The following is a 25,750-nucleotide window of genomic DNA, read 5'->3' as shown; positions in this document are numbered from 1 at the left end:
AAACATAAAGAAAAGTTGCCAGCTTGTCACTGACTTTGTTTAAATTTCTTTCGTAAGTACGTGGTTCTCAATTTTAAAATAAGTGTCCTTTCTGTTGAGTTGCTTTATTTATTATGTTTATGTTATACTATTTATACTGATGGTGTGGCTTCTTAAATAAATTATAGGCTTCATAATCAGAGAATCTGATATTTTATATAAAGGAAATCGTAAGATAGTGAGCTCTACTCCATTAAGTGGTAAATCCTAAAAAGTCATTTTTAAAGGATGTCTTTCTATAATCTTTTCCCTTTTTTCCTCAGGCATTCTTAGTAATAAGTACTTTAATCTTTCTTAATGCCTCAGGGTTGTCATCAATGTAAACATTGATTATTCCAGAGTTTTATAATGCTGCAGTCAGAAGCTAGTGAGGGTTATTGTTGTTAGGTGCCATTGAGTTTGCTATGTTTGAGCCCATTGTTGTAGCCACTGTGTCTGTCTGTCTCATTGAGGGTCTTTCTCTTTTTCAATGACCCTGTACTTTACCAACCATGATGTCCTTCTCCACAGACTGGTCCCTCCTGATAACAAGTCCAAAGTATATGAGACTTCACCATCTTTGCTTCTGATGAGCATCCTGGTTTTGTTTCTTCCAAGACAGATCTTGTTCTTCTGCCAGCACCATAATTCAAATGCATTACTTCTTCTTTGGTCTTCCTTATTTATTGTCCAGGTTTCACGTGCATATTAGGCAATTAAAAATACCTTGGCTTGGGTCATGTACACCTTAGTCCTCAAGGTGACATTTTTACTTTTTAACACGTTAAAGAGATCTTTTGCAGCAGATATGCCCAATGCAATACATTGTTTGATTTCTTGATTACTGTTTTCATGGGCATTGATTGTGGATCCAAGTAAAATGAAATTCTTGACAACTTTAATCTTTTCTCCATTTATCATAATGTTGCTTATTGGTCCATTTGCGAGGATTTTTGTTTTCTTTATGTTAAGGTGTAATCCATACTGAAGTCTCTTGTCTTTGATCTTCATCAGTAAGTACTTCAAAGATTATTGGCCCATCATCCAGCTGGTCTCAGACCAAGTCTGAAATCTTCAGCCTGTCATTTGTTAATTATTCACATGGCAGTATGCCTGCTTCTTAGCAGACTTTTTTTTAACATTGCATCTAGTAGTCTGTGGCCTAAGCTACCTTTGAATCAGTATGTAAAATGAAGATACCTGAACTTTGCATAAGAAAATCTCATTTATAAGCTTTAATGTTTAAACTTCAGTGACATCTGTTTTTGCTGTTTTTTTAAATAAATTCTTCTTACTATGTCCCAGATATCAGAGTGATTACAAATAAATGAGGTGTTACTCTTGGCTAAGGGATATATCTCCTTTTGGAGGAAGCAGGACTCATCTAATTTATTTCAAGATTAGCACATGTATTCAGAAAAGTTATAATAAAGCAGCGTCCCACTAGGAAGAATGGGCTATTTTCCTCATAACCTCTTTTTAGGAAAAAAAAAAAAATTTTTTTCATGTGTGCAATAAAATTAAATAAAAAATGGTTATCAGGACTTCTGTTTGGCATTCAGTACCTAATGAAAGTTTCTATAATATCTTTAAAAAATTTAAGATGTGCAAAAAGGTATAAAGAATACCACCAAGCTTAAGAAACAAAACATTATCAGTTCAGGAGAAGCCTTCTATGATTCCTTGATTCTTCCAATCCTATATACATTTAAATTTATATCCTTTTTCTATTTTTTTTTTTTTTTGCTTTTAAATGAATCCAACTATTAAAAATAAGATTTAAAATAGCTCTTCAGAGAAACAGTTCTGTCCTCATCATAATGAAATTATATACCGCTCAAAAGACATAAACACTATTTTATATGTATTATCTGTATTAGAAATTATTCCATATTAGCATTATTTCTTTAACATTTAGTGCCTGTGCCTTCAAATATGTCAACCTGGGCTATAATGAAGAACATTGTTGCTGAAAATGGACTTTCTGGGTTATTTACAGGTAAAAACATGTGCTTTATTGAATCATTGAATACAATGATTACTTGTATATCTAGCACCTTCTAAAATTAACTTTCAGCAGGAAGTTACAGGAAAGCATTCCACATTTATGATTTTCTCCTAAATATCTTTGCTCTAAGTTAAAAGAAATGTTAAATAACGGTAGTTTTACTACCACTAAAATAAAATTTCTATATAAAATTATATAGAATTAAAGTATGAGAGGGCTGAGAGTGATTGATTTGGCTTGTTCTTTGCTACCAGATTTGGCATGATATGTGATATATCACTTAATTTGACTATATCAGAATAAAGCCAAATAAATTAATTTTAAAAGATAAGGTAAATTTTTTTCTGACAATTCTTATTCTCTTTTCAGGCCTAATTCCTCGTTTAATTAAAATTGCTCCTGCTTGTGCTATTATGATCAGTACATATGAATTTGGGAAGGCTTTTTTCCAGAAACAAAATGTTTGAAGCCAACAATGATTGCTAGTAATGTTGTTTCAACTGGAAATAATAACCATAGCCAAATAATAAAATGGAGACCCTTAGGCAAGATCTTTTCCCACTATTATTATCTTACAGTGATTTGATGTTTTTCTTTCATGTAATTTAAATAAGTAGTTATTTATTACTCCACTTCTAAATCATAGTTCTAATTTTAAAATTAACTTTGTCATCCTGGTTTTTGAGATACTGAAAAAGATATTCCAGAAATCACAACCATCAAGAATTCTTATAGTAAAACAAAAATTATCTTAGTACTCAAAGCAGTAATCTCTGAGAGTTTGATACATATAAGTTTCAGTGTAACTTAACCTTAATTGGGAGTGAATCAACCTACATTACAACTTTTTGAATTGTGTGCTGAGTGATGTACAGAGTCTAGAAGAAAAACGTTCCAAGTCTTTTTTGCAAATTTAAATCATGTACATTTGAATATTTAAGCATTTCAGTAAAGCAGATAAGAGAAGGTAGCCATTAAGTACTATTATTCACATTTACCAAATATTTCCTATTAGTTATTTCTTTAGTACAAATGCAAGGAGCCCTGGTGGTACAGCGGTTAAGCACTTGGCTACTAACCGAAAGGTTGAAGGTTTGAACCCCACCAGAGGCTCTGCTGGAAAGACGACTTGGTGATCTGCTCCTGTAAAGATTATAGCCTAGGAAACCCTATGGGGCAGTTTTACTCTGTTTTAAAGGGTCACTATGAGTCGGAATTGACTCAATGGCATACAACAATTTGAATCCATTGGGTTTTTTTACCCCTTACGTTTTAAGGCCTCACATGTATTCGGATTTCTCTCATCAAAGGTGTGGCTATTTTATCTTTATGAATAAAAATGTAATCAGTTATGTGATGTGCATGCTGCCATTTTTGTTGATTAAAAATCTTGAAGTAACTACCGTTCCTATGAGAGAGGGAGTTTTTTACTGATTGGAGAAAATGTTAACTTCATTCATACGTGGGTGTGCAGTGGGAAACCACATTGCATTTAGACTAGTAAAAATAAAGTTTGGGTAAGGATGGTTCTCTGGTTTTTAACCATTTTGTAATTCTAGTATCATTGTTCATAGAGTTCTCTAGATCATTTCTTGTGGCTTGTTCTAACATTATAGAGATTACTACTACATTGGTCACAAAATATTTCAAAATGTCCTGTGATTTCATGCCATCTCACATTTGTATGCTAGACCAAGAGACTAAACAGGAAGCAGTTTCCTTCACAACATTGGCTTCTGTCACTGTAGGCTAATAGCAATTTAGCTTTTGAATATATGTAGGAATGAAATAAAAAAGAATATGATGACAGGATAAGAAATGACATTCTTTTTTTATTGTTTGATTTTCTCATGATGGTCTATATCCTATGAGAAAAAACACTTTATTGCAATCTATGTGTATTTTATGACAAAAGGAAACATTTTCTTTTTTAAAATGGAGTAATATATTTAGGTGACAAATCTTCTCTGGTTTCACTAGGGCAATTAATACATTTTGTGTTAAAATAGGAAAGTATATGTTTCACCAGAAACAAACTATATAGGATTTGTATGTAGTCTTGTGTTATTTTATCCTATGTTGATTTACCTTAAATTTGCAAAATACAGCATTCATATAAATACATGATTTTAACTTATGTTTCCGTTAAAATATTTTATGCCTTCTTAAAATTATCATTGTGCTTTTAGTCAAATATTTTCAAATAAAAGTAACTATTAGTGCTATACTATATACATATGAAAGTTTATCTTGAACATTGCTGTTTAACAGTATTAAATTTAAATTTACCTTGGTTTTGGTATGCTTCTTTTTGATAATTGATAGGTAGAAAAACTTAGAACTATGTTCTCAAAAAGCAGCCACAGATTTCAACTTAAACATCACTTATATACATGAGAAGAAAAGTTTCCATTCTCCCTACCCATACTGTACTTCAGGAAAATTCTTCTCATTTATGACTAAAGTTAAATCTAATTGCCTGTTACTTTTTCTAACACACGTTACATACAATGTATCTGGGTGAAAAGAAGGCTGAATTGAAGTCTCTTTACACCTAAGAGGTAAAGAAGCACTAATATATATATTTTTAAATAAAAAAAAAATTAGCAACCAAGTAGGATTTGCTAGAAATTATTTCAGCATTTTCCCTAATAACATTTTTTTTTTAATTGAAAGAGTACCTGGATAAACTCAGTCCATGAATGACTGAAATATTATTTTTTTTATTTCCTCCCATAGTTCTGTCTTGTAAAATAATTGAAGCATATTGGCACTAAGTTTCACTTCAGATCAATAGACAAATTTAACTTTCAACGACATGAGTTTCCCACCCTTTTTAAGACATAAACCAAAAACCCTTTGCTGTCAATTCTGACTCGTAGTGACCCTGTATGACAGAGTAGAACTGCCCTCATACGGTTTCCAAGGCTATACATCTTTAGGGAGGATGATTGCCATACCTTTCTCCCACAGAGCAGCTAGTGGGTTTGAACCGCTGACCTTTTGGTTAGCAGCCAAACATAAGCTGCAGGAATTGCAATATTTGTAAACCTAGAAAACAGTTTTCATTCTATTAACATTAAGGTAATGTTAAATTTTCTTACATATTAATGTTTTCAAGAAGAAAGTCTTAGTCAAGTATTAGACGTTTGCTACCTTTAATATAGTTCACATTAGACTTTTTTTGAAAAGTAGGTATGGAGTTAAAATTTTCTTTTTTTCCTAGGAAAAGTGTTCACTATGCTTATTTCACCTCATATGACTAGTTTAAATTCTTCCCTTTTCTTTGGGCAAGAATTCCAGGGATGGGGGAAAGTTTAGTGTATGGCATTTGGGTTTTTTTGCCAAATGAACTTTTTAAATTAAAAAATACTGCTTATATATATTATTCTATCATTCAACATTTATTGAGACTTTTCATATGGTAAAACCCAAAAGTCAGTGTAAAAAGCACTGAAGATAAGAGGACATTTCAGATACTGGCCACAAGGGGCCTCAGAGCAATGACTGATAGAAGTATGCAATGGAAGTTATGGGAAACTGAGGAACTCTTCACTCAGCCTGGTCAGGAACTGCTTCTGAGATTAGGACAGGCAGGTAATCTAATCAAACAAAAGGGAAGGTGGGCATCTCAGTAAGGGAATTGAATTTAAGTCCATGTGGCTTGAACAACAGGGGGAAAACGGGAAGGTGATAGGAGATCAGATTGGAAATGTAATCAGGGATGTGTGTGCAAAAGAACAAGAAGGTAATAGGAAACCGAGGAAGGATTGCTGGCACAGCTGTAACAATTAGTCGAGTTTTAGAAAGTATACTGGCAGTACGGAAAATGGGACTTAAAATAAGTTAACTTATTTAGAAATAACCCAAAAGTTGTGGTTCAGATTAAAATATACTTTTTAAAGATGCCATAATGACAATGATATAATCTTATCTTCTCCTTCCTATCAGTTGAAAAGAATAAATGCTAAGGCTAAATAGAAGCTGCTTTTGCTCACTGAAGAAATCTAAGTGAACGGATGTAAGATTTTAAACAGCCCTTGATGTTCAAAGTAGTCATGTGACATTTCAGAGGTAATCTAATGTTTATCAAAAACTAATGATAGGACAGGATTACCATAAATTGTAAATCTAAGACACATTCATAACTACTTGAAAGTATGTAAATCTAATAAAGATGACTTAAACTGACTTGGTTTTACTTAGTTTCTGTTAATCATAATTAATAGTAGCTTGCATTTGACTCGACGGCACTGGGTTTGGTTTTTTTGTTTTGCATTCGAAATGTACATCTTCAGGCTTATACATATGATTTCATTTAATGCTGACATCCTGGTGCCATCATGTAGTGGCCCAGAAAATGGTGACGTTTCCATTTTACAGATGAGAAAACAAACATGGCTATTGTATAACTAAATCAGTAACCCTACCAGAACCACTACTGAACTGTACTGCCTCAATAGATATTGCCTGAGCTCTGGTGGTGCAGTGTTAAGAGCTCGGTTGCTAACCAAAAGGTCAGCAGTTTGAATCCACCAGCTGCTCCTTGGAAACCCTATGGGGCAGTTTTACTCTGTCCTATAGGGTTGCTATGAGTCAATCAACTAGAGGGCAATGGGTTTGGTTTTGGCTTTTTTAAAAGCATATGTTATTTTTAAAAAACAAAAAAGAGTATTCAATTTGATATGAAGTAAGGATTTCTCTAAATTCCATTTTCATTATAATATTTCATTATAGTATAGTATTTCATCATATATAGTATACTATAATGAAATACTATAGGTGTGAATTTTAAGTGTGAATAATACATATTTGCCAAATTTGTTGAAACAAAATTCAATGTACACCTTGTCAGGTAACTTTTTGTCAAGAATAAAAAAGACCACTAAGGCCATGGTACAAAATGTTTACTATACATGCAACAAATATAGTACATCAAGGCAACAAAATGCATGTGGAAATATTGGCATATTATTCAACATTCTTTTTTTTATGAACAATACACACTACCACCTAAAATTAAAGATTGAGACATACATTGTTTCCTCATGCAAACATTAACAAATCCTCTATAACTAATGTGAAATGAACTGTGTAGAAACCTGAATTTTACAATAGCAGATGAATTTTATAACAAGAGCTCCAAGAAAGGAGGAAAAGTCATGATCCTCAGATGTCATGTTTAAATCTGCATTTAGCAGCATGTTAAGATGCACACATTACTGTATACATTAGACTAATCTGGAAAAATTTATCAATTATGGAATCTTGAATTCCCTTTCTTATAAAAATGTATGGAAAAATTTAACAATGATTTTTTTTTATTATTACTAAAGGATCATAAATGTCAGTTGAGAGTGGACCATGAATGATAAAGCATTTGAATATTCTGATAGTTGTTAGGAAAGCAGCAGTAGTGCTCAACGCCAGCCTAAAATTTCGAAGTTCCCCTCCTTAACCATTTCTTCACTCACACCTCCCAGAGTTTCCAAATGTCCTCGTTTTTATATCTTCTGTTCCCCATACTGACTAAAAACTACTTTGGATACCTCGTTCATAATAAGGTATACAGGACTGAGAATACGTTAAAGGTATTCTTTCTCCAAAATATCTATTTGCATTTCTACAAGTTTTAAAGCTTTAAACTAAAGGAAGAAAGGTGTGTGTTCTGGCACATCTAGGATAACTTATTTTAAAGACTTTCAGGCGTTCTTTGCACTTGAAATGACATAGTTTGAACTGTTCTATAAATAAGACTAGTTACTATTTGTTAAATTCCACATTCTGAGACCAAGCTGTAAATATTGCAGGGAATCACCACAGTCCTACATTTCCAATACAAAGAATGAATGTGACAAGTTCAGCTGAGCTCTGCCTCTCAATAAATAAATAGTTTTAGAAGGAACATTCTTCCTATATGCCAAAGCTACTAAGCTTGAATGTAATGTTTTATTAATGAACAAAAATACCACAGGAAGTCCTCTATTAAGTACCGTAGCCTCTTCATGTAAACAATGTATAAAACTTCTTTGGCAAAACTAATCATGTTTTCCTTGTATTCTCTACTATAGAAAATATACTAAATACATTTTTTCTCAATATGGTTGAATTTCTAATGACAAATGATTATTTGCAGAATTTAAGGTTCATGAGCCCTTTTAGGAAGAAAATTAATTTATTATCCTCTAGGGATTTTTAACATAAACAGTTTTAAAATGAGATAGTGGCATGATTAATGATAAAAAAAAAATGATAGAGGCTGTAAAATATATCACAATTCACTGTTGCAAAGGGGAGAAAAATAGTACTGTATGTCATACAAAATAGTGAGTGTTAAGTATGATGATTACCCTACTGGTCCTTATTTAAAAGCTTCTCAAATGCTTAGTTTAATTTGAAATCTTTTTTGATAAAATACTTTTCCACATTTTTTCTACATCTTTAAATATTTCCAACTTTTGAGGCATATTTGGTATTTTTAAATCAATCTTTTAAGAAAATCTTGGGAAAACAAATTTATTCAGTTTACCTAAACAGCCTAAAATACTATAAAATACTTTCCCTATGATCTTAACAAATTAGTAACAGCCTAAAAAGGCACAATCCTACAAAATTTATAAAATGTTAAGTTGATACCAAATGATAAGTGTTAAAACCAAATAAGCTTCTAACTGCAGCTGAGGACTCTCACCTCATATTAAAAAGAAGGCATTTCAACATGAGAACCTAGCAAGAAATTAATGAAACAATGAAATGTGTAAGTCATTTTTCTGTGAAAATTTTAATCACCTGGATAGACAACTGAAAGAAAATACTTAGCTTAAGTCTCTGGAATAGAACCTCAAACTCAGTCTCTGGTAACTAAGACACATTTAAGCAAATAGATGAAAATCAGCTGAATAAGAAATATATACAGCTTTTAATAGATTATTAATTTGGATGATCTTTTTAAAGGTTTTGTGTAAGCCTATTCATTTTTAAAACCTCAATGACATTCTTCAATAATAAAGATGGGAATTTTGAAAATGAAAAATGGTTAGGATCATCGGTTTTCACTTGTAAGTTTAGATGGGGTAGACTGAACTCTAATAATTTGAGCAATGGAATTCCAGACATGTGCCAGAACAACATAAAACTTCAAAGGTCTTCCCAGTAGTCAAACTTACATAAACTGAACATTTACAACTTAAAAACATCTGGCTTTTACATAAAATGTTTTCAAGATGGAGTCAGGCCTGGACTTGTCATCTCTGTTGTAGGGCTTGCAAGGTAGTCATTAGATTTTAGGCTTGTTAGAGACTTGTAACTTGCTACTGATGTTAGAGACCCACAGAGCCCAAGTAATGAGGGAGTGTCTTCTTTACCTGAAAATTAGGATAAAATAACTAAAATCATTAATTGCCCTTGAAGAATGATACCAATAAGATCCTAAAACCATTAGAAACTGTTACACTTTACAAAATATTGAAAATATATCTAACCCTAAAACTAAAGATCTACTATTTCTCAACATATTTGATCTTGTAGTAGTTTCAGTGTCGCCCTTAGAAACAATATAGGGGATTATTCATGCCTCTTATAAAAGTTCTAGATATGGATGTTTGGTATATCATGTTTTACAGCAAAAATAAAAAGTTGCCTTTTTTTGGAAAAGATGTTTATGTTCAGTCAGTAAAGGATAATAAAAAACTAAATGAAATCAAATAACAGTAACACTGCCCAGGCCACAGAAATACCAGGAAATCCATACTTAGGCAAAGTAATGCATTAGGAGCAGGTTGATCTTGGTCAGACTGGACTGCCCCAACTCAAAAGGAGGGCTTGATTTAGGGAGACTTTAATCATTTATCAAACAAATATTTATTCCGCACCTACTACGCATCAGGAACTTTGTTAAGTTCAGTACCTCGACAGGTCTGTGAAAGGAATGGTAGCAGATTTATTTCTGCAGCTGTGATAAAACAAGTTCTTTCCAGAGCTGAGTTAATTTTCAGCCCAGAGTGTGCAAATACTAGCTCTAAGTGGCTGGTTTGGGGCTGTGAAAGCCTAAGTTTTGAAAGTTAGCAGACTCCCAAAGAAGGTGGAAAATTCAGGTTTTTACGCAGTTATAGAAATGTAAGTTGAACCAGATATTAGATGTTTCTCAACGTTAAAGTTTCAAACAGCCCCTCTGAATGTTCCCACAGTCCTTTGTACTCCCCCACCTTGTCATACTTATGGTAATGGTTTACAGTTTATTAAACTATACTCTGAGAAAGGACATGGGCTTTGTGGGGTTCTTTATTATATTCCCAGTGTCTAACACACAGTAGCTGCTCATGAAATTATTATATAGTTAATTGAATGGATGATTCACTGCCACTGCACTGGGACTCAAGATAGCTCCCATGATCTCTTTAACTGTGGCCTTGGGCGAAGCATTTTCTCTGAGCCCATTCTTTTCTTTGTAAAATGGGACAAATATCAAAAAATGACTATGCTAACTTCATAGTTTTGTTGACTGGTAAAAACAGGAAGATACTGTGTTAGAAAAAGCTATAGAATAGGAATTGTTACATTCAGATTTAAAATGTTTATCATGTCAGGGCCAAAAAGTATAGGTATTATAAGCACCCTTCTTTTAACGTTTAAGCTTAGAGACACTTAGGTCAAAAATATAACAGTATTTTCAAAAAAAATTATATAGGAGAGTTGTTACATTCAGATTTGAAATGTTTACCACGTTATGTCAGGGTCAAAAGGCATAGATGTTCCAAGCACTCTTTTAATATTTAAGCTTATGAGACCCTTCTGAGACCAAAATCTACTCTCTGGAGTTCTTGCTAATTGCTCCAGAGGCTGAACTGCTTTAGATAGCCTCCCCTCAATTTCTACTTCATTACACATCCCACAGTCTTTTAAAGAAATTTACTGCTAATTACATACATTTTTAATATAAAGGTTATCATACAGTAATTGCAAAAGACTATATACAATTAAAATGTTTAAAACAGTTACACATGCAGCTGTAAAAAACAATGAGAAATGGAATATAGCTCTGTATACTGTTAGGCAGTGATTTCCAGGATATACTGTTAAGTGAAAAAGGCAGGATAGTTTGTACAGTGTCTTTTTATCTAAAAAAGAAAGGGAATATGATTCTGTACAAATCTGTTTATATTTTAAAAATCAAAAGAACAATTCAAAAACTAATAAAATGTTTACCTATGAAAGTGGGAGGAAACAAGGTAGAGGTGAACTGTAAGCACAGTAATTTAACTGTAAACACTTAGAGGAGTATGTTCTCAAGATAAAACAGTTGCAAAGGAATCTTAAGCTATACTTACAATACTGTTATTTTGAAACCAGTATGTATAGTAGGATAAAGCAAACAACTAATTATGTAATTAGAAACCAATATTTTTATATTAATAAAAAAGATATAAAACCAAATAAGAAAAAACCTGTATCTTATATTTGAATTATAAAATATCAAATAAATTTATGATACATTTTTCTATAAAAAGAAATTCCTAGCTCTATCCACTGGAAAAGTCTAGTAACAATGACAAACCCAATAGCAATAAGCCCTCCTAAAGCCCATACTGTGGTCCCTAAATCCATTTCCTACTATAAGGAGGCAGAACTTCTTGGAGAAATAACTGAGCCTGGGTATGCTCAGGCATTAAAGGCACCAAAGTAATCCAGAATGTCTTGTTTTACCAGAAAGCAAGGAAGCTATGAAAGACTACTTGGATGTCAAAAGCACACATGAGCGAACCTTAAGGGTCTCTCACTGGCCAAATAGGACAGTGACCTTCAGATAATAGACAACGAGAAGGACCCATTACTTAATCCTGTATCCTTGCCAAAGATGTTTAATCTGAACACTTTAACCTGAACATAATAATCATGAACAATCAGACAAATCCAAATTCTTGAATATTTCATACAACTGGCCTATCTTATCAAATATATAAAGGTCATAAAAGACCAAAACCAAAACAAAAAGTTGTGAGAGTACTGTTTTAGATTAAAGGACACCAAAGAGATTTAACACTAAGTGCAATGTGTGATCCTTGATTGGATCCTGGATCAAAAAAATAAGTTATAAAAAAGAAAGGAAAAAAAGCTTTAAGGATATTAATGGACAAGTAGAGACATTTGAATATTCACTAATTATCAGGTAATATTATAAAACCAAAAGCAAACCCATTGCCATCGAGTCAATTCCAACTCATGGCAACCACATACATTACAGAGTAGAACTGCTCCATAGGGTTTTCTTGGTTGTAATCTTTACACAGTTCACCGTACCTTTCTTCCACAGCCACTGGGTGGGTTCAAATTGCCAGCCTTTAAGTTAGCCACCCATTGCAAACAGCTTGCACCACCCAGACTCTTATCAAGTAATAAAATACTGATGTTAAATTTCCTGAGTGTGTTAATCATGTGGCTTTGTAAGAGAATGTCCTTATCTCTAGGAGATACTTACTGAAGTATTTAGAGTATTTACTTGCAATTCACTTTCAAATGACTGAGGAAAAATGAAAAAGTGGATATGTGGATAAACAGTGGAAGTACATGCAAACTAGAGGAAGAGCAAGATTACACCATGTGTTGCAAAATATTAGCATTTGATGATTCTAGGTAAAGGGTATACTAGTGTTCACACTCTTTTCTTTCAACTTTTCTATAGGTTTGAAATTATCCAAAATAAAAAATTAGGGTGGAAGAAGAGACAAGCCACTTACCAAACCCTCCATTGTGTTGCAGAGAACTTTTGAGTGCCCTTTCTTTCACAAAGAAATTTTGTGAAAGTTTTAGGTGGTGTATTTTATATCTCCCAAGTTTTAGGTAGTGTATGTCTTAGAGTCCCTTGGTGGTGCAAATACTTAAGCACTTGACTGCTAACCAAAAGGTCCACCCAGAGGTGCCTCAGAAGAAAGAATTGGTGATGTACTTCCAAAAAAATCAGCCGCCGAAAACCCTACAGAGATTTCCGGTTAATATGGCGTCTTGGATACACACACTGTAATTACCCCCTGACAACAAAAACTCAAGAAAGTAGGTAAAAGAGACACAAAAAATGACCACGGATCCCAGAGTATCAAACAGAGAGTTGAAGAAACAGTCTGAGCACCTAGGGGAAGGAGAGGCAGAACTAGGCCAGCAAGTAAACATTCCCAGACTGACCACACCCTGCCTGTCAGCAGGGAAAAACATGTTCACTTTGGGAAGTGTTATGGTTGGAATCGTATCTCCCCAAAAATATGTGTCAACTTCGCTAGTCCATGATTCCCAGTATTGTGTGACTGTCCACCATTTTGTCATCTGATGTGATTTTCCTATGTGTTGTAAATCCTACCTCTATGATGTTAATGAGGTGGAATTAGGGGCACTTATGTTAATAAGGCAAGACTCAATCTACAAGATTAGGTTGGATCTTAAATAAATCTCTTTTGAGATATAAAAGACAGAAGTGAGTTGAGAGACAGGGGACCTCATACTACCAAGAAGGTAGTGCCAGGAGAATAGCATGTCCTTTGGACCCAGAGTCCCTGCACTAAGAAGCTCCTTGATTGGGGAAGATTGATGACAAGGACCTTCCTTAGAGCCAACAGAGAGAGAAAGCCTTCCCATGGAGCTGGCGCCATGAATTCGGACTTGTAGCTTCCTAGACTGTGAGAGAATAAATTTATAGCCATCCATTTGTGGTATTTCTGTTATAGCAGCATTAGATAACAAAGACAGGAGGGCACTGAACAACCTGGAGTGAAGAACCCAGGAAAGCAACTGCAAAGAGATCACAGCTGGTGGTAGAGGTTCTGTGCAAACAACTCTGAAAAGAAACTATGAGGTGGGTAGGATGCGGCCATTGACAGGACACTCTGGGGTGAGAGGGAAACTCAGGAGCGGTATAGCCTTGAAATCAAGGGGGCGTGTCTCTAGAGCAAGTGAAACAGACTGAGTCATCTAAATCTTAGAGAAAGTGTAGACAAGGAATACACAATTGCAGGGAAGTAAAGGGAAGAAACAGCAGGGCAGATGAGAGCTCCAGCCTCTTTGAGCAGTACCAGAAGGAAGGAAGCTAGGTGTTAGTCTAGAAACTATTCATTGGTGGAGTCACTCGGCCATTTATACAGGAGCCACCCAGTGAAATGCCAAACCACAGAGTAACAACTAAAAGACTCTGCCCCCCAGAATTGTCCTGTACAAACAGCCATCACACCAGCCATCCGAATTAGTGGGTGCCCTGAGTGTGTAGGCGGAGAGAGCCAAGGCATGCAATCCTGGACCCGCCCACCTCAAGCACAGGGGGTCCATACTGACACACAAGCCCAGTCACACCCTCCACACCCTTCTTGAGGTGTAGGTGACTTGTGCCTGTGCGCCCAAGCCCTGTTCCACCCACCACCTCCTCTTGGAGGTCCAGGCTGCTTGCACTTGTGCTTGCAAGCCCAGGCCCACTCATCACCTCTTCCCTGAGATGCCACCCTGTATCTGAGATGCAGTCACTTTGCACTCGAGTGTGCGGCTATGGCCACCACCCCCTCCCTGAGGTGTAGATGCGAGCAGCTCTGCAGGAGAAAGATGTAGCAGTTTGCTTCCATGAAGATTTACACCCTTCGAAATCCTATTGAGCAGTTCTATTCTGTCCTTAGGGTTTCTATGAGTCAGATTCGACTCGATGGCAGTGGGTTTTAGTTTTATATATAGGATCCTCAAAGGGAAACACAGACAAAACCCTACAAGAATTCAGGAAAACAATACAAGAACAAAATGACAAATAGACAATTAGAAATCATACAAAAAAAAAAACCAAGAAATCCAGATCAGCAATAAAATATCAGAAATAGATAACACAATGGAAGGACAAAGAAGTACAATTGAAGCAAGAGACAAAAGAGTCAGTGAAATAGAGGACAAATACCTAGATAATAATCTGAAGAACAATCAGATAAAAGAATGAAGAAAGCCTAGGAGTTATGTGGAACATTATCAAGAGGAAAAATTTACACATAGTTGGAATTCCAGAAGAGAAGGACAGGAAAAAAAGCACAGAAAATTTTTGAAGATTTGTTGACAGAAAACTTCCCTGTAATGAAAGACAAGAAGGTTTCCATCCAAGAAGCTCAAAGAACCCCATACAGGATAGACCCCGAAAGAAAGTCTCCAAGACATATCATAATTAAACTCTCCAAAACCAAAGACAAGAAAGAATTCTGAGAACAGATCATGAAAAACGAAATAAGACTAAGTGCTGATTTCTCAGCAGAAACCATGCAGGCAAGAAAGCAGTGGGATGACATATACAAAACACTAAAGGAAATGCCAACCAAGAATCATATATCCAGCAAAACTGTCTTTCAAATATGATGGTAAGACAAGGACATTCCCAGATAAACAGAAATTAAGGGAATTTGTAAAAATCAGACCAACCTTACAAGAGATATTAAAGGGAGTCCTTTGGACAGAGAACCAATATCAGACAACAACCTGAAATTAAGACACAGAACAGCATCACCTGGATACAAATCCTGACAGAGAATTCTCAAATAAAAAATGAAGCTGCAAAACTGAAAACAGGTAACCAGAGACGTCAATCTGTCAACAACAACCACTTCAAAAAGGGGGAATAAATGGTGTAGTTATAGAATTTCCATATGGAAAGGAAGTCAAGGCAATATGAAGATATAATAGACCGTTTTAAACTTAGGAAGAGAAAAGTAAATTACCCAAAGAAAATTAATACATCTACTCACCAAAAGAAAAAGAAAATCAAAAAGACTCAGCAAACATAATATCGACAACAACAAAGGAATGAAAAAAAAAATCCATTAAAAAGAACTCGGCACAGAAAATTAGGCAGAACAAAGAAACCATTAACACCACAATAAAAGCACAACAAAATGGCAATAGTAAATTCATACCTGCTGATAATGACACTGAATATAAATGGTTTAAATGCACCAGTCAAGACACAGAGAGAGGCAAGATGGATAAAAAAAACATGATCCATCAATATGTTGCCTAGAAGAAACACACCTTAGATACAAAGACATAGATAGGTTAAAAATCAAAGGATGGGAAAAAATATATTACAAACAGTAACCAAAAGAAAGCAGGGGTGGCAATAATAATCTCTGACAAAATAGACTTCAAGTCAAAATCTACTATGGACATTATATAATGATTAAAAGGATCAATCCACCAAAGGGATATAACCATAATAAGTATTTATGTGCTGTGATCATTAAGGTTATGTGTCAACGTGCCTAGGCCATGATTCTCAGTGGTTTGATAGTTATGATGTAGTTCAGCAGTCATATGATAATGTGATCATTTCCATGATGAGATTTTATATAATGCAATCACCTCCATGATGGGATCTGCTGTGAGTAACAAATCAGTTGAAAGGGAGTTTCCTTGGGGGTGTAGCCTGCATTGAATATATAAATGGACTTTCTGGCAAGACTTGTGGGCTTTTGCTCACTCTGGATCCTGCAGCTGACTCCTGTTCATCTGACCTCCAGTTCTTGGGGCTTGAGCAAACAGCTTACCTGCCATCTTGCTTGCTGATCTTGGAATTTGTCAGTCTTCACAGCCTGTGGATATGAACCCTGCTGTCTGACCTTGGGTTCACCAGCCCCTGCAGCTGTGTGAATCAGGAGAAGCCTCTATCCTGACTCGTGGACTTGGGATGCTCTAGCCTCTACAACCACGTGAACTATTTCCTTGATAGCTCTCTCTGTCTCTCTCTCTATATATATATATTTATACACTTTACTGGTTTTGTTTTTCTAGAGAACCCAGCCTAAGACATCTACCCAATGACAGAGCTCCAAAATATATAAAACAAACTCTAAGAGAATTGAAAAGAGAAATAGACAGTTCTAAATAAGAGTAGGAAACTTAAACACACAACTAGAAAGAAACTCAACAAAGATACAGAAGAGCTAAATAACACAATCAACCAACTCAACCTCACAGACATATACAGAACACACCACCCAACAGCAGCTCAGTACACATTCTTCTCCAGAACACATGGATCATTCTTCAGAATAGACCATATATGAGACCACAAAGCAAGCCTCAATAAATTAAAAAAAAAAATCAAAACAATACAAAGCATCTTCTCTGCTGTGAAACTAGAAATCAGCAGAAAAACAAGGAAAAAAATTAAAACATGGAAACTGAATAACATCTTAAAAACTATAGGGCAATAGAAATTAAAAATGAAATAAAAAAATTCTTAGAATCAAATGAAAATGAAAACACATCATATCAAAACTTTTAGGACACAACAAAAGCAGTGCTCAGAGGAGAATTTATAGCAATAAATGTACGCTACGCATCAAGAAAGAAGAAAGGCCAGAATCAATAGCTTAACCCTACAACTTGAACAAATAGAAAAGGAGCAGCAAAAGATGTCCACAGTCACCAGAAAAAAGGAAATAATAAACATCAAAACAAATAAATGAAATAGAAAACAACAGAAAGAATGAACAAGACTAGAAGTTGGTTCTTGGAGAGAATCAATGAAATTGACAAACCACTGGCCAAACTGACAAAGGAAAAAAATGAGTAGATGCAAATAACCAAAATAAGAAATGAGATGGGTGACATTACAACAGAACCAAGTGAGATAAAAAAGATCCTAACATAATATTATGAAATACTGTACTCCAACAAATTTGAAAACTTAGAAGAAATGGACAAATTTTTAGAAACATACTACCTGCCTCAACTTAGGTAGGTAGTATGTTTCTTTAAATAGAGACGGAAAATATAGGTAGAAAATTTGAACAGATGCATAACAAAAGAAGAAACTGAAGAAGTCATTAAAAAAAAAAAAAAATCCAACTTCCCAACAACAACAAAAAGCCCTGGACCAGATGGCTTCACTGGATAATTCTACCAAACATTCAAAGAATTGACACCAATTCTACTCAAACTGTTTCAGAGCACAGAAAAGGAAGGGCTACTCCCTAATTCATTCTTTGAAGTCAGCATAACCCTGATACTAAAGCCAGGCAAAGACAAATACATGAAAAGAAAACCCTGTGGAGTACAGTTCTACTCTGACTCATGTGGGGTCACCACCAGTCAGAATCAGCTGCATGGCAACTGGTTTTTTTTTATTGTGCCTCTCAACTGTAATCTTCTGCCCAACGACAACTGCAGAATTTTCGTTTACCTTACAATGTTTTTGCGCTATCTCTGCCGCTTTTCCTTATTAAGTGGCTTCTGAATTAGGTGAAACCACTACATGAGCCTTGCATCAATCCTTCCAGTATCCTCCAGACTGGGTAGAATAAATGAACACAATTATTTGTGAATGAGGTCTGCTCTGCTCCCTCCAAAACCAGTGGATTGTATTAATGTCAATTTTATGGTTGTGATATCTGCTTTATTTTTTACAGTTGCATCCTAATCTACATTTATCTCAAAGTAAAAAATATCTTAATATGAAAAAGAGGGCAGCTACAGACATTTCTTTAAAATGCAGTAAGTATTCAGCAAAAAGTGCAGAATGGAAGGGAATACTAAGTGAACAGTACTGAGCTGAGTAACTGTGCATATATATATTTTTTTCTGTACTGCTTAAGTATATCTTCAGAGTAAATTACTAGATTTGTGACTGATACATTAGAAAGTAAAAATTAATTCTAAATTAATTTAGGGACACTGACAAAGTATTTCCATTTGCTTGAGTCTGTGTCTCAAAAATATTTTACAGTTTTCCTCATATAAATAAATTTAATAAGAAATGTTCAAAGTCTAAGTATTTTATCTTCTCTGTTGCTATTAACATTTTTTTTTCTGATCAGTACAATCTCTCATTGGTTATTGTTTTTGCATGGAAAGGCTATTGGTTTCTGTATCATAATTTTATATTCCACTACTTTGCAAGAATACTTTCATTGTCTTAGTTTCATTATTATTTCTCTAATAATAGAGATATAGTTGTATCATCCACATATATAGTTGTACTTCTTATCCATTGTTTATACCTCCTTTTGAATTTTCTTCTCTAATTGCATCAGCTAATCCAATCCTTCCAGGATAAATTTAGTGGTGAAAACAATGCATATCTTTACCTTGTTCCTGATCTTAGTATTTCTCTACTAAGCAAGATGCTGCTTTAAGACAAAGACATACATGCATACATTCATGTAAAGTAAGGATTCAATTCCTTTTTTTCTTAAATGTTTTTGTCACTTACGTGTTAAATTCTGTCCCAGGCTTTTTTGCATTTATGGAGATAATCATATGATTTTCCATTTTAGATCTACATTGTTGTATTATATTAACGGATTTCCTAGCAGTGAGTCAACCTAGCATTCCTGGAAAAAATCTCATCTGGTCATGGTGCATAACTTCCTTTTGGTGGTGCTAGACTCTGTTTACTAATACTTTATATAGAACTTTTGTATCAATATTCGTAAGTGGTACTTGTCTATAATTTTCATTTTTCATACTGTATTTATCAGGTTATACCTATTACCAAAAATATTTCGGAAGTTTTTCTTCATTTTCCATGCTTTGGAACAATTTATGAAGCACTGGTCTCTATGAGCTGGAATCGACTCGATAGCAATAGGTTTGGTTTTGGCTGGGAATATCTGATCTTTGAAGTATAAGCAGAAATCCCCTGAGAAACCATGGGGGCCTAATCTTTTCAGTAGAGTAGTTCCTTAATAATGTCCTCTATTTCTCTTTGAGTCGGAATCGACTCGACGGCACTGGGTTATTTCTCTTCTAGAAATTAGTCTGTTCAGTTTTTCTAACTTTAATGCGTTCAATTTTCTTAAAGTGTATTTCTGAAGGAAATTAGCCATTTCCTCTAGGTTTTTTAGAAATCAGCAAAGTGGTCTTTTATGATTTTTTTAATTTCTTCTTTTTCAATGATATCCCCGTTGTTTGTTCTTATATTTGTGTTTTCTTTCATGATTAAATTAACTATATATCTTATTTGTTAATTTAAAAACAAATACAGGCTTCTTGATTTATAAATTTAGATTGACTGTGTTTCTCTTCCCTATCTCATTATTTCTGCTTTTATCTTTATTATTTCCTTTCTTTTGCTATCTTTTGGTTTACTTTGTTCTTTTTCTAGCTTTTTGAATTGAAATTTTTTATTTATTTTAACTTTTTCATTTTTACTGATGAAAGTATATAAAAGCTATGAATTTTCCTCTGATTATTGTTATAAATAAACTTCACAAAATCTGATATGCAGTATTTTCACTGTCATTTTTTAATTTATAATTTCAACTTGTATTTATCTCTTTTCCACCCAAGCATTGTTTCTACTAAACTAATGGAAGGTTTATTAATTTCTAGGTGGAAGGGTCTTTTTGAACAAAAAAATTATCAATAACGTCTAGGGCTTTTTTTTTCCATAATGATCAGGAAGTGCTATTTGTAATATTTCTACTTTATGAATTCATCACTGTTTTCTTTATGAGCTAATATATCATCACTTTTTGCGACTGTTCCATCTGCACTTAAGAAGTATGTTATCTATTATAAAGGTGCTAAGTGCTGTGCATATCCAGAAGATCTACATTATTTATTATGTAGTTTAAGTCTTCTATATTCTTTTGTCTCGTGCTGAGAATAAATAACGTGCTAAAGTCTCCTATTCTGACTGTGTTTCTATCTCTCCTTATATCTCATTGTTTTTTTTCTCTTATTTGGTGCACAGTCCTGACTTAATTGAGGCTTTTGGCATTAAAATATGTCATTCTTTGTGATGTTTAATGCTTACAGGCTTAAATTCTACTTTATCTGATATTAGGTTTGCTACCCCTGCTTTCTTAGTGTTGCTCTTTTCCTGATATACTTTATTTTTTAGCCATTCTGATAACTTATAATTTTGTTACACAGTAAAACCCATGAAAGCTAGAAATCTGTTAGAGAAAGAAAACTCAAGTATTTTCCACTAAAACGATTACTTCAGCCTAATAAATATTCCCTGAAAGCCGGAACCTGTGAGATGCGGATGGAATCAGAAAATTGTTGGTATTGCAACCCGAATATGAGGAAGTGCGGATGTGAAAGCCGGACATAGTTTCAAGAAGTACAAACAAGAGTCAGAAAAGAAAAGCTTTCCACTTCCCTTTGCACTGTTATTGTGTGTGTGTGCTGTATATTGCTACTGCTCTCTGAGTATGTCTATTCTTTGCATTTTTGTATTTTTTTTTAACCTGTAAACTTTTTTTGCAGCAAAGAACAACATCTGTAAGTTTGGAAGAAGGTAAGAAAAAAATACTAATAAATTCCTTTATTTTCATTAAAATCTAGCAAAGCACACTTTTCCCCCTTGTCTTGGAGGTTTTTAGTTCTCACTTTAGCTATTTATAATTTTATACATGTTACTACAATTTTCAAAATCTACTCCTTCATTTCTTTGAAACTCTTTCTTTCAAAATTTCTTGTTTTACTCAAAAAATAGAGAAGCATTTCCTCCCTTAACACATTCAATTGTGTACAAAAGCAAAAACATTCTTCTCATGTGTTTTTTTCTTAAATATTATACTGAAGAGTGCTAACTTTACCATGTAATAAAGTTGATAGTTTTGATTTTTTTTTCTTCTTGTTTGAGATGTTTTTGAGAAGATCATAAATTTCTTAATTTTTATAAGAACTTATTTCCTTTTTTGTTTCCTTCTTTAAAAAAAGCCTATTCCTTCACAGCCATGGACAAGAGAGTGAGAAATTTATCTCTAATAAGTCTGATATTGTCAAAATAACAGAAGAGAAAAAGGACCGTCAAGGAAGCTGTAATTAAGTTCAAATGCAGCAAAATGCAAATTTACTCAATTACAAAAGAAAAGGATAAAATAATTAAAAAATATATGAACAGCACCAATGTAAACATTGAGAAAGGAAGGGATGGAAATTATACAGAAATCAACAAATCTTTTTTTGAGTGATGTCTTCTTGCCTCTGCCAAAATGTTCCCATTTCAGGACCTATCCCGCAAGCAAAGGTGAAGGAAACAGCAAAACTTTTAAGAAGTGAATGGACTGTCATTGTCTAACAGGTAGCTTCAGAGCTTCAAAACAAAAACTCGAATCACTTGCAGTGTAGCTTGTGGGGAGTCAAACAAGGTTGACAAAGACATTGTTCAAAACTGGTTTACAAAACTAAAAGAAATCATAAGGGGGATATGATCCCAAAGACACTGCAAACACCAATGAAACCACTCTATTTTATAGGGCAAGGCCTAACAGGGCTCTGAAAATGAAGAGGAAAAAACATTTGCAGGGTCGGCTTTTGAAAGAGTGACTTACCACCCTCTTGACCAAGAGTTTTTTGATAAGGCTACGGACTTTGAAATTTGTTTCAGTAATTTAGTAAAAAAACAAAACAAATTAATCAGTTGACATTAGATGTTTTTATTCAAAACTGAATTTTACCCATATCTTTGTTTGAATATTATATGCACATGTCTGTACATAATATGGATAAGAATGCAAATCATAAAAAATGTTTTACTTCTTTTCCAGTACTGTAAAATCAAAAAGAAATATTTTCTAGGTGCTTTTTTTTTTTATGAGGTAGGATTCTTAACAGAGATAGAAAAGTGGTAAGACTGCACCCTGTCAAAGGCAGAGAACTTGCAAGAAGACCCAGAAAAACAAGGCAGTCTTGTCAAATTCTGACTCTCCCATGTTTCACAGTAGATATTATGTGTATTATGTTATATTTACCATTTTTCCTTCTCTACACTTTTTTTTTTTACCATTCTGTAAATTTCTGGTGTTCACTGAAGTATGCTATATTATTTTGTTGTTACATTTGCTGTGTTTCTTTTTCTACATAAGTTTTCTTTACTCTCTCTTTTTAAATTCTTTGGTAATTCAGAAGGCTTGTATTTTTGCTCTCATTGTTACCTTTGTGCAACTAGAGAAGTTTGATGACAGTCTCATTCTCTTCCCCTTGTAAGTTGTTTGATCTTTTTGCCTGGAAGCCCTAAGTATGTTTTTTTAATTTTTAATGTCTAACAATTTTAGTAGGATGTTTTAGAGTTGATTATTTCAGGTTAATATTTTCTGGTATCCAGTTAGCCCTTTTAATTTGTAGATTCAGATCTTCTTTTATTTCCAGACATTTTTTTGTAGTGTATACACTTAAAATAGTTCTCTTCCAGTGTTTTACCTTCTTCAGTGACTCCACTTTCGTGTAAACTTGATCTTCTGTGCTTGTTTTACAATTCAGCCACCTCCTAACTTCCTTTTCTTTTCCTTTATCTCATTTTCATTCTCTTGCTTGTTTGCCTGCTTTTCTTCAATGTTCCATATTAAGTTTTCTTTGAACTCTATTCTTTATGGGACATATAATTTAATCTCAGTTCCGATGACTTTGTCTTTTTCTTCCATTTTTTTCTGGAGCTTAATCAACTGTCCAACTGTCATTTCACTTCTTGTTTCTTGGACATTTCTGTTCTTAGTTCATTATTTCTGATTTACAATGTTTTTAGTATATCGCTAAATGCTTGTTTGAGGATATTTAAATAGACTAATACGGTTGTATTACCTTTTTTTTTCTGTTTCACTGTTGTTTTGGAGGGGTGTTTCATCAGCTGAATTATTTTCTCAATTTATATAGCATTTTTAAATAGTAATTTTATATAGATAGAGTGCTCCTCAGGATTTCAGTACACAGAACTAGTGGGTTTAGGAAAATATTAATTTAAGAGCACCGTTTTCTGTCAGCACACCAAAGTATAGTTTTCTTACCGTAGTATGGCTTTTATTGAGGTGGAAGAGGGTTAGGACACTTTGGGTGGAGAGGATGCATGTCCTTTAATTTTTCTTTCTTTGGTTTTACACAATCCTAAATTTCTTTTTCTTGTTTTCTTTCTCTTCCTACCACATGGTTTTTAAAAAAGTTCTCTCCCTTCCTTTTAACTCTCTTCTGCCCCTAGGCGTTACCTTAGAAGCACTGCTTCTTTGTATCCCATATCTAAATGCCCGTCTTTTCCACCAGGACAACTTTTTTTGTATTTTCACACTTACAGTTGACTTTCTGGATGTGATTTCTGACCATTCTTAGGCCTATCACTAATATCACAATTTTTTCTTTTGCAGACTGGTTTTCCTAGACTGTCTTGCTCTCCATTATGACTTGTTGCAGGTGCATGAGAGATAGCCTGCTTGGATTTGGTGTTTATTTTTCTTTTTTTTTTTTATTTTTCTACTCACAGGTAATTTGAAATTTAGTAATTTGGCATCTTCTAGCTATACCAAAGGCTCAGATTTTTTGTGGTTTTATTTGTTCTTCTTGTTTCTGTGTATTATATTTTTTAGAGGATATGTTGATTTGAATTTGCATCACTGCCATTATCTCAGATACCCAGAATTCAGAATTCCTAAATTCACTTTTTTTAAACCAGATTTGAGGTTGAGAGAATTCTAAGAATCTTACCAACTCATAATAAGAACATATGTTTCTTTTCATATCAGCTGTTTCTGTAGTTTATTTGATTTATTATTTAGCCCTTTTTCTTGGTGGGCTGAGTTAGTATATTTTTGGCCAATGTTTACTTTTCTTTTTGCTTTTAAGGTATTTTATAAAGCATTTGGGTACAGAAATTCTACATATAAGTTCTTATCTGTTGTTTAAGTTTGAATTTTTAAAGTCATTAAATTTATCTTTAAAGTCTCAATGTTCACTATTACTCTTGTCCTGTTTACATTAATTGCCTATAATTAGAAATTAGCTCAAAATCCTAAAATAAATGTATTTTTTAAATGAAGAAACATCACAAATAAATCTGTAGTATGCATCAGCTTAAAAAACATACATATTCTACATTATGACAGCAAATCCAGTTTATTCTCTTCCATTTACATTAGTGTCACTAAGATACTCCAATATGCTAACTATATTATCCATATCATCAAAAAGTTATATTCATTTGTAGTTAATATATACTACATCCTAAAATATTATAATATACTAAGGCCCTTTAGAACATTTCAACAACCATCTTCAAGGAGCAGAAAATTCAGCTCAAAACAATATTCCCATTGTGTGTACCAGATTCCTCACATCCTATGCCACTCATTCATTATATACTTATTCTATCAGTAAATACTTAATAACTGTCTTTAGAGTCACTATGAATTGGAATCAACTCGACAGCAATGGGTTTGGTATTATGTGTCAAACTCTGTGAACACTCTGGTGAAAAGATAAGATCCCTACCCTCGTAAAGCTTACATTTCAGAGTGAGTTAAAGACAAGAATCATAATATAACACACTGTAACATTATAGAGAGTGCCTGGCAAAAGGTGTGGGTAGGACGGGGTATCTAAAGTCAATGAAACCTTCTGTAAAGAGATGGCCTTCTTTAAAGAGATGGCATTTGACCAGAGACCTGATAAAAAGTCTACCATGCAAAGATCTTAAGAAAGAAATTTCAGAGCATGGGAAAAGCAAGTGCAAAGATAGTTGAGGCAGGGAACAGTCTGAAGGGTAGCTAGGAGGTCAGTTTGCTGGGGCATAGAACACAAGGAACAGAGTGGTATGAAATGTGGCAGAAGCTGGCAGGGACAAGGTTATGTAGGACTTGAAGGCCATGATAAGCAGTCTGGATTTTCTTCTGATTGCCATTGAAAACCTTTGGAGAGTTTTAAGGAGGGATATATTTTTGGTTTATGTTTGTAAAAGATCACCGATTGTTGTGTGGAAAATGGTCTTAGAAACTGAAATGGAACCAT

The 25,750-nt window shown here is 34.0% G+C and overlaps 2 protein-coding genes across 15 annotated transcripts in view; one reads left to right on the top strand and one right to left on the bottom strand.

Annotated features, from left to right (window-relative positions):
• SLC25A40 (solute carrier family 25 member 40) overlaps positions 1-25,750 on the top strand; it is a 90,976-nt gene that overhangs the window by 30,249 nt on the left and 34,977 nt on the right. For 4 of the 10 annotated variants that reach the window (XM_049893159.1, XM_049893157.1, XM_049893158.1 and 1 more), the window contains 3 exons: positions 1,937-2,017; positions 21,245-21,275; positions 21,701-22,368. In XM_049893159.1, coding sequence (XP_049749116.1) covers positions 1,937-2,017; positions 21,245-21,275; positions 21,701-21,809 — 221 coding nt within the window. In that variant the 3' untranslated portion in view covers positions 21,810-22,368. Of the gene's footprint in view, positions 1-1,936; positions 2,018-2,395; positions 6,693-21,244; positions 21,276-21,700; positions 22,370-24,114; positions 24,284-25,750 lie in introns of those variants that run through there. The other 6 variants (XM_049893161.1, XM_049893166.1, XM_049893162.1 and 3 more) reach the window with 6 other exon arrangements.
• The window catches only part of RUNDC3B (RUN domain containing 3B), a 143,396-nt gene continuing 126,619 nt past the window's right edge, over positions 8,974-25,750 (bottom strand). For all 5 annotated transcript variants that reach the window (XM_049893154.1, XM_049893155.1, XM_049893151.1 and 2 more), the window contains one exon: positions 8,974-9,390. In XM_049893154.1, coding sequence (XP_049749111.1) covers positions 9,245-9,390 — 146 coding nt within the window. In that variant the 3' untranslated portion in view covers positions 8,974-9,244. The remainder of the gene's footprint in view (positions 9,391-25,750) is intronic.

This window comes from Elephas maximus, chromosome 8 (genome assembly GCF_024166365.1).
Source record: "Elephas maximus indicus isolate mEleMax1 chromosome 8, mEleMax1 primary haplotype, whole genome shotgun sequence".
NCBI classification, from domain to species: Eukaryota; Metazoa; Chordata; class Mammalia; order Proboscidea; family Elephantidae; genus Elephas; species Elephas maximus.
The sequence above is the reverse complement of the archived record's forward strand: the minus strand, read 5'-3'. Positions and strand labels throughout refer to the sequence as shown.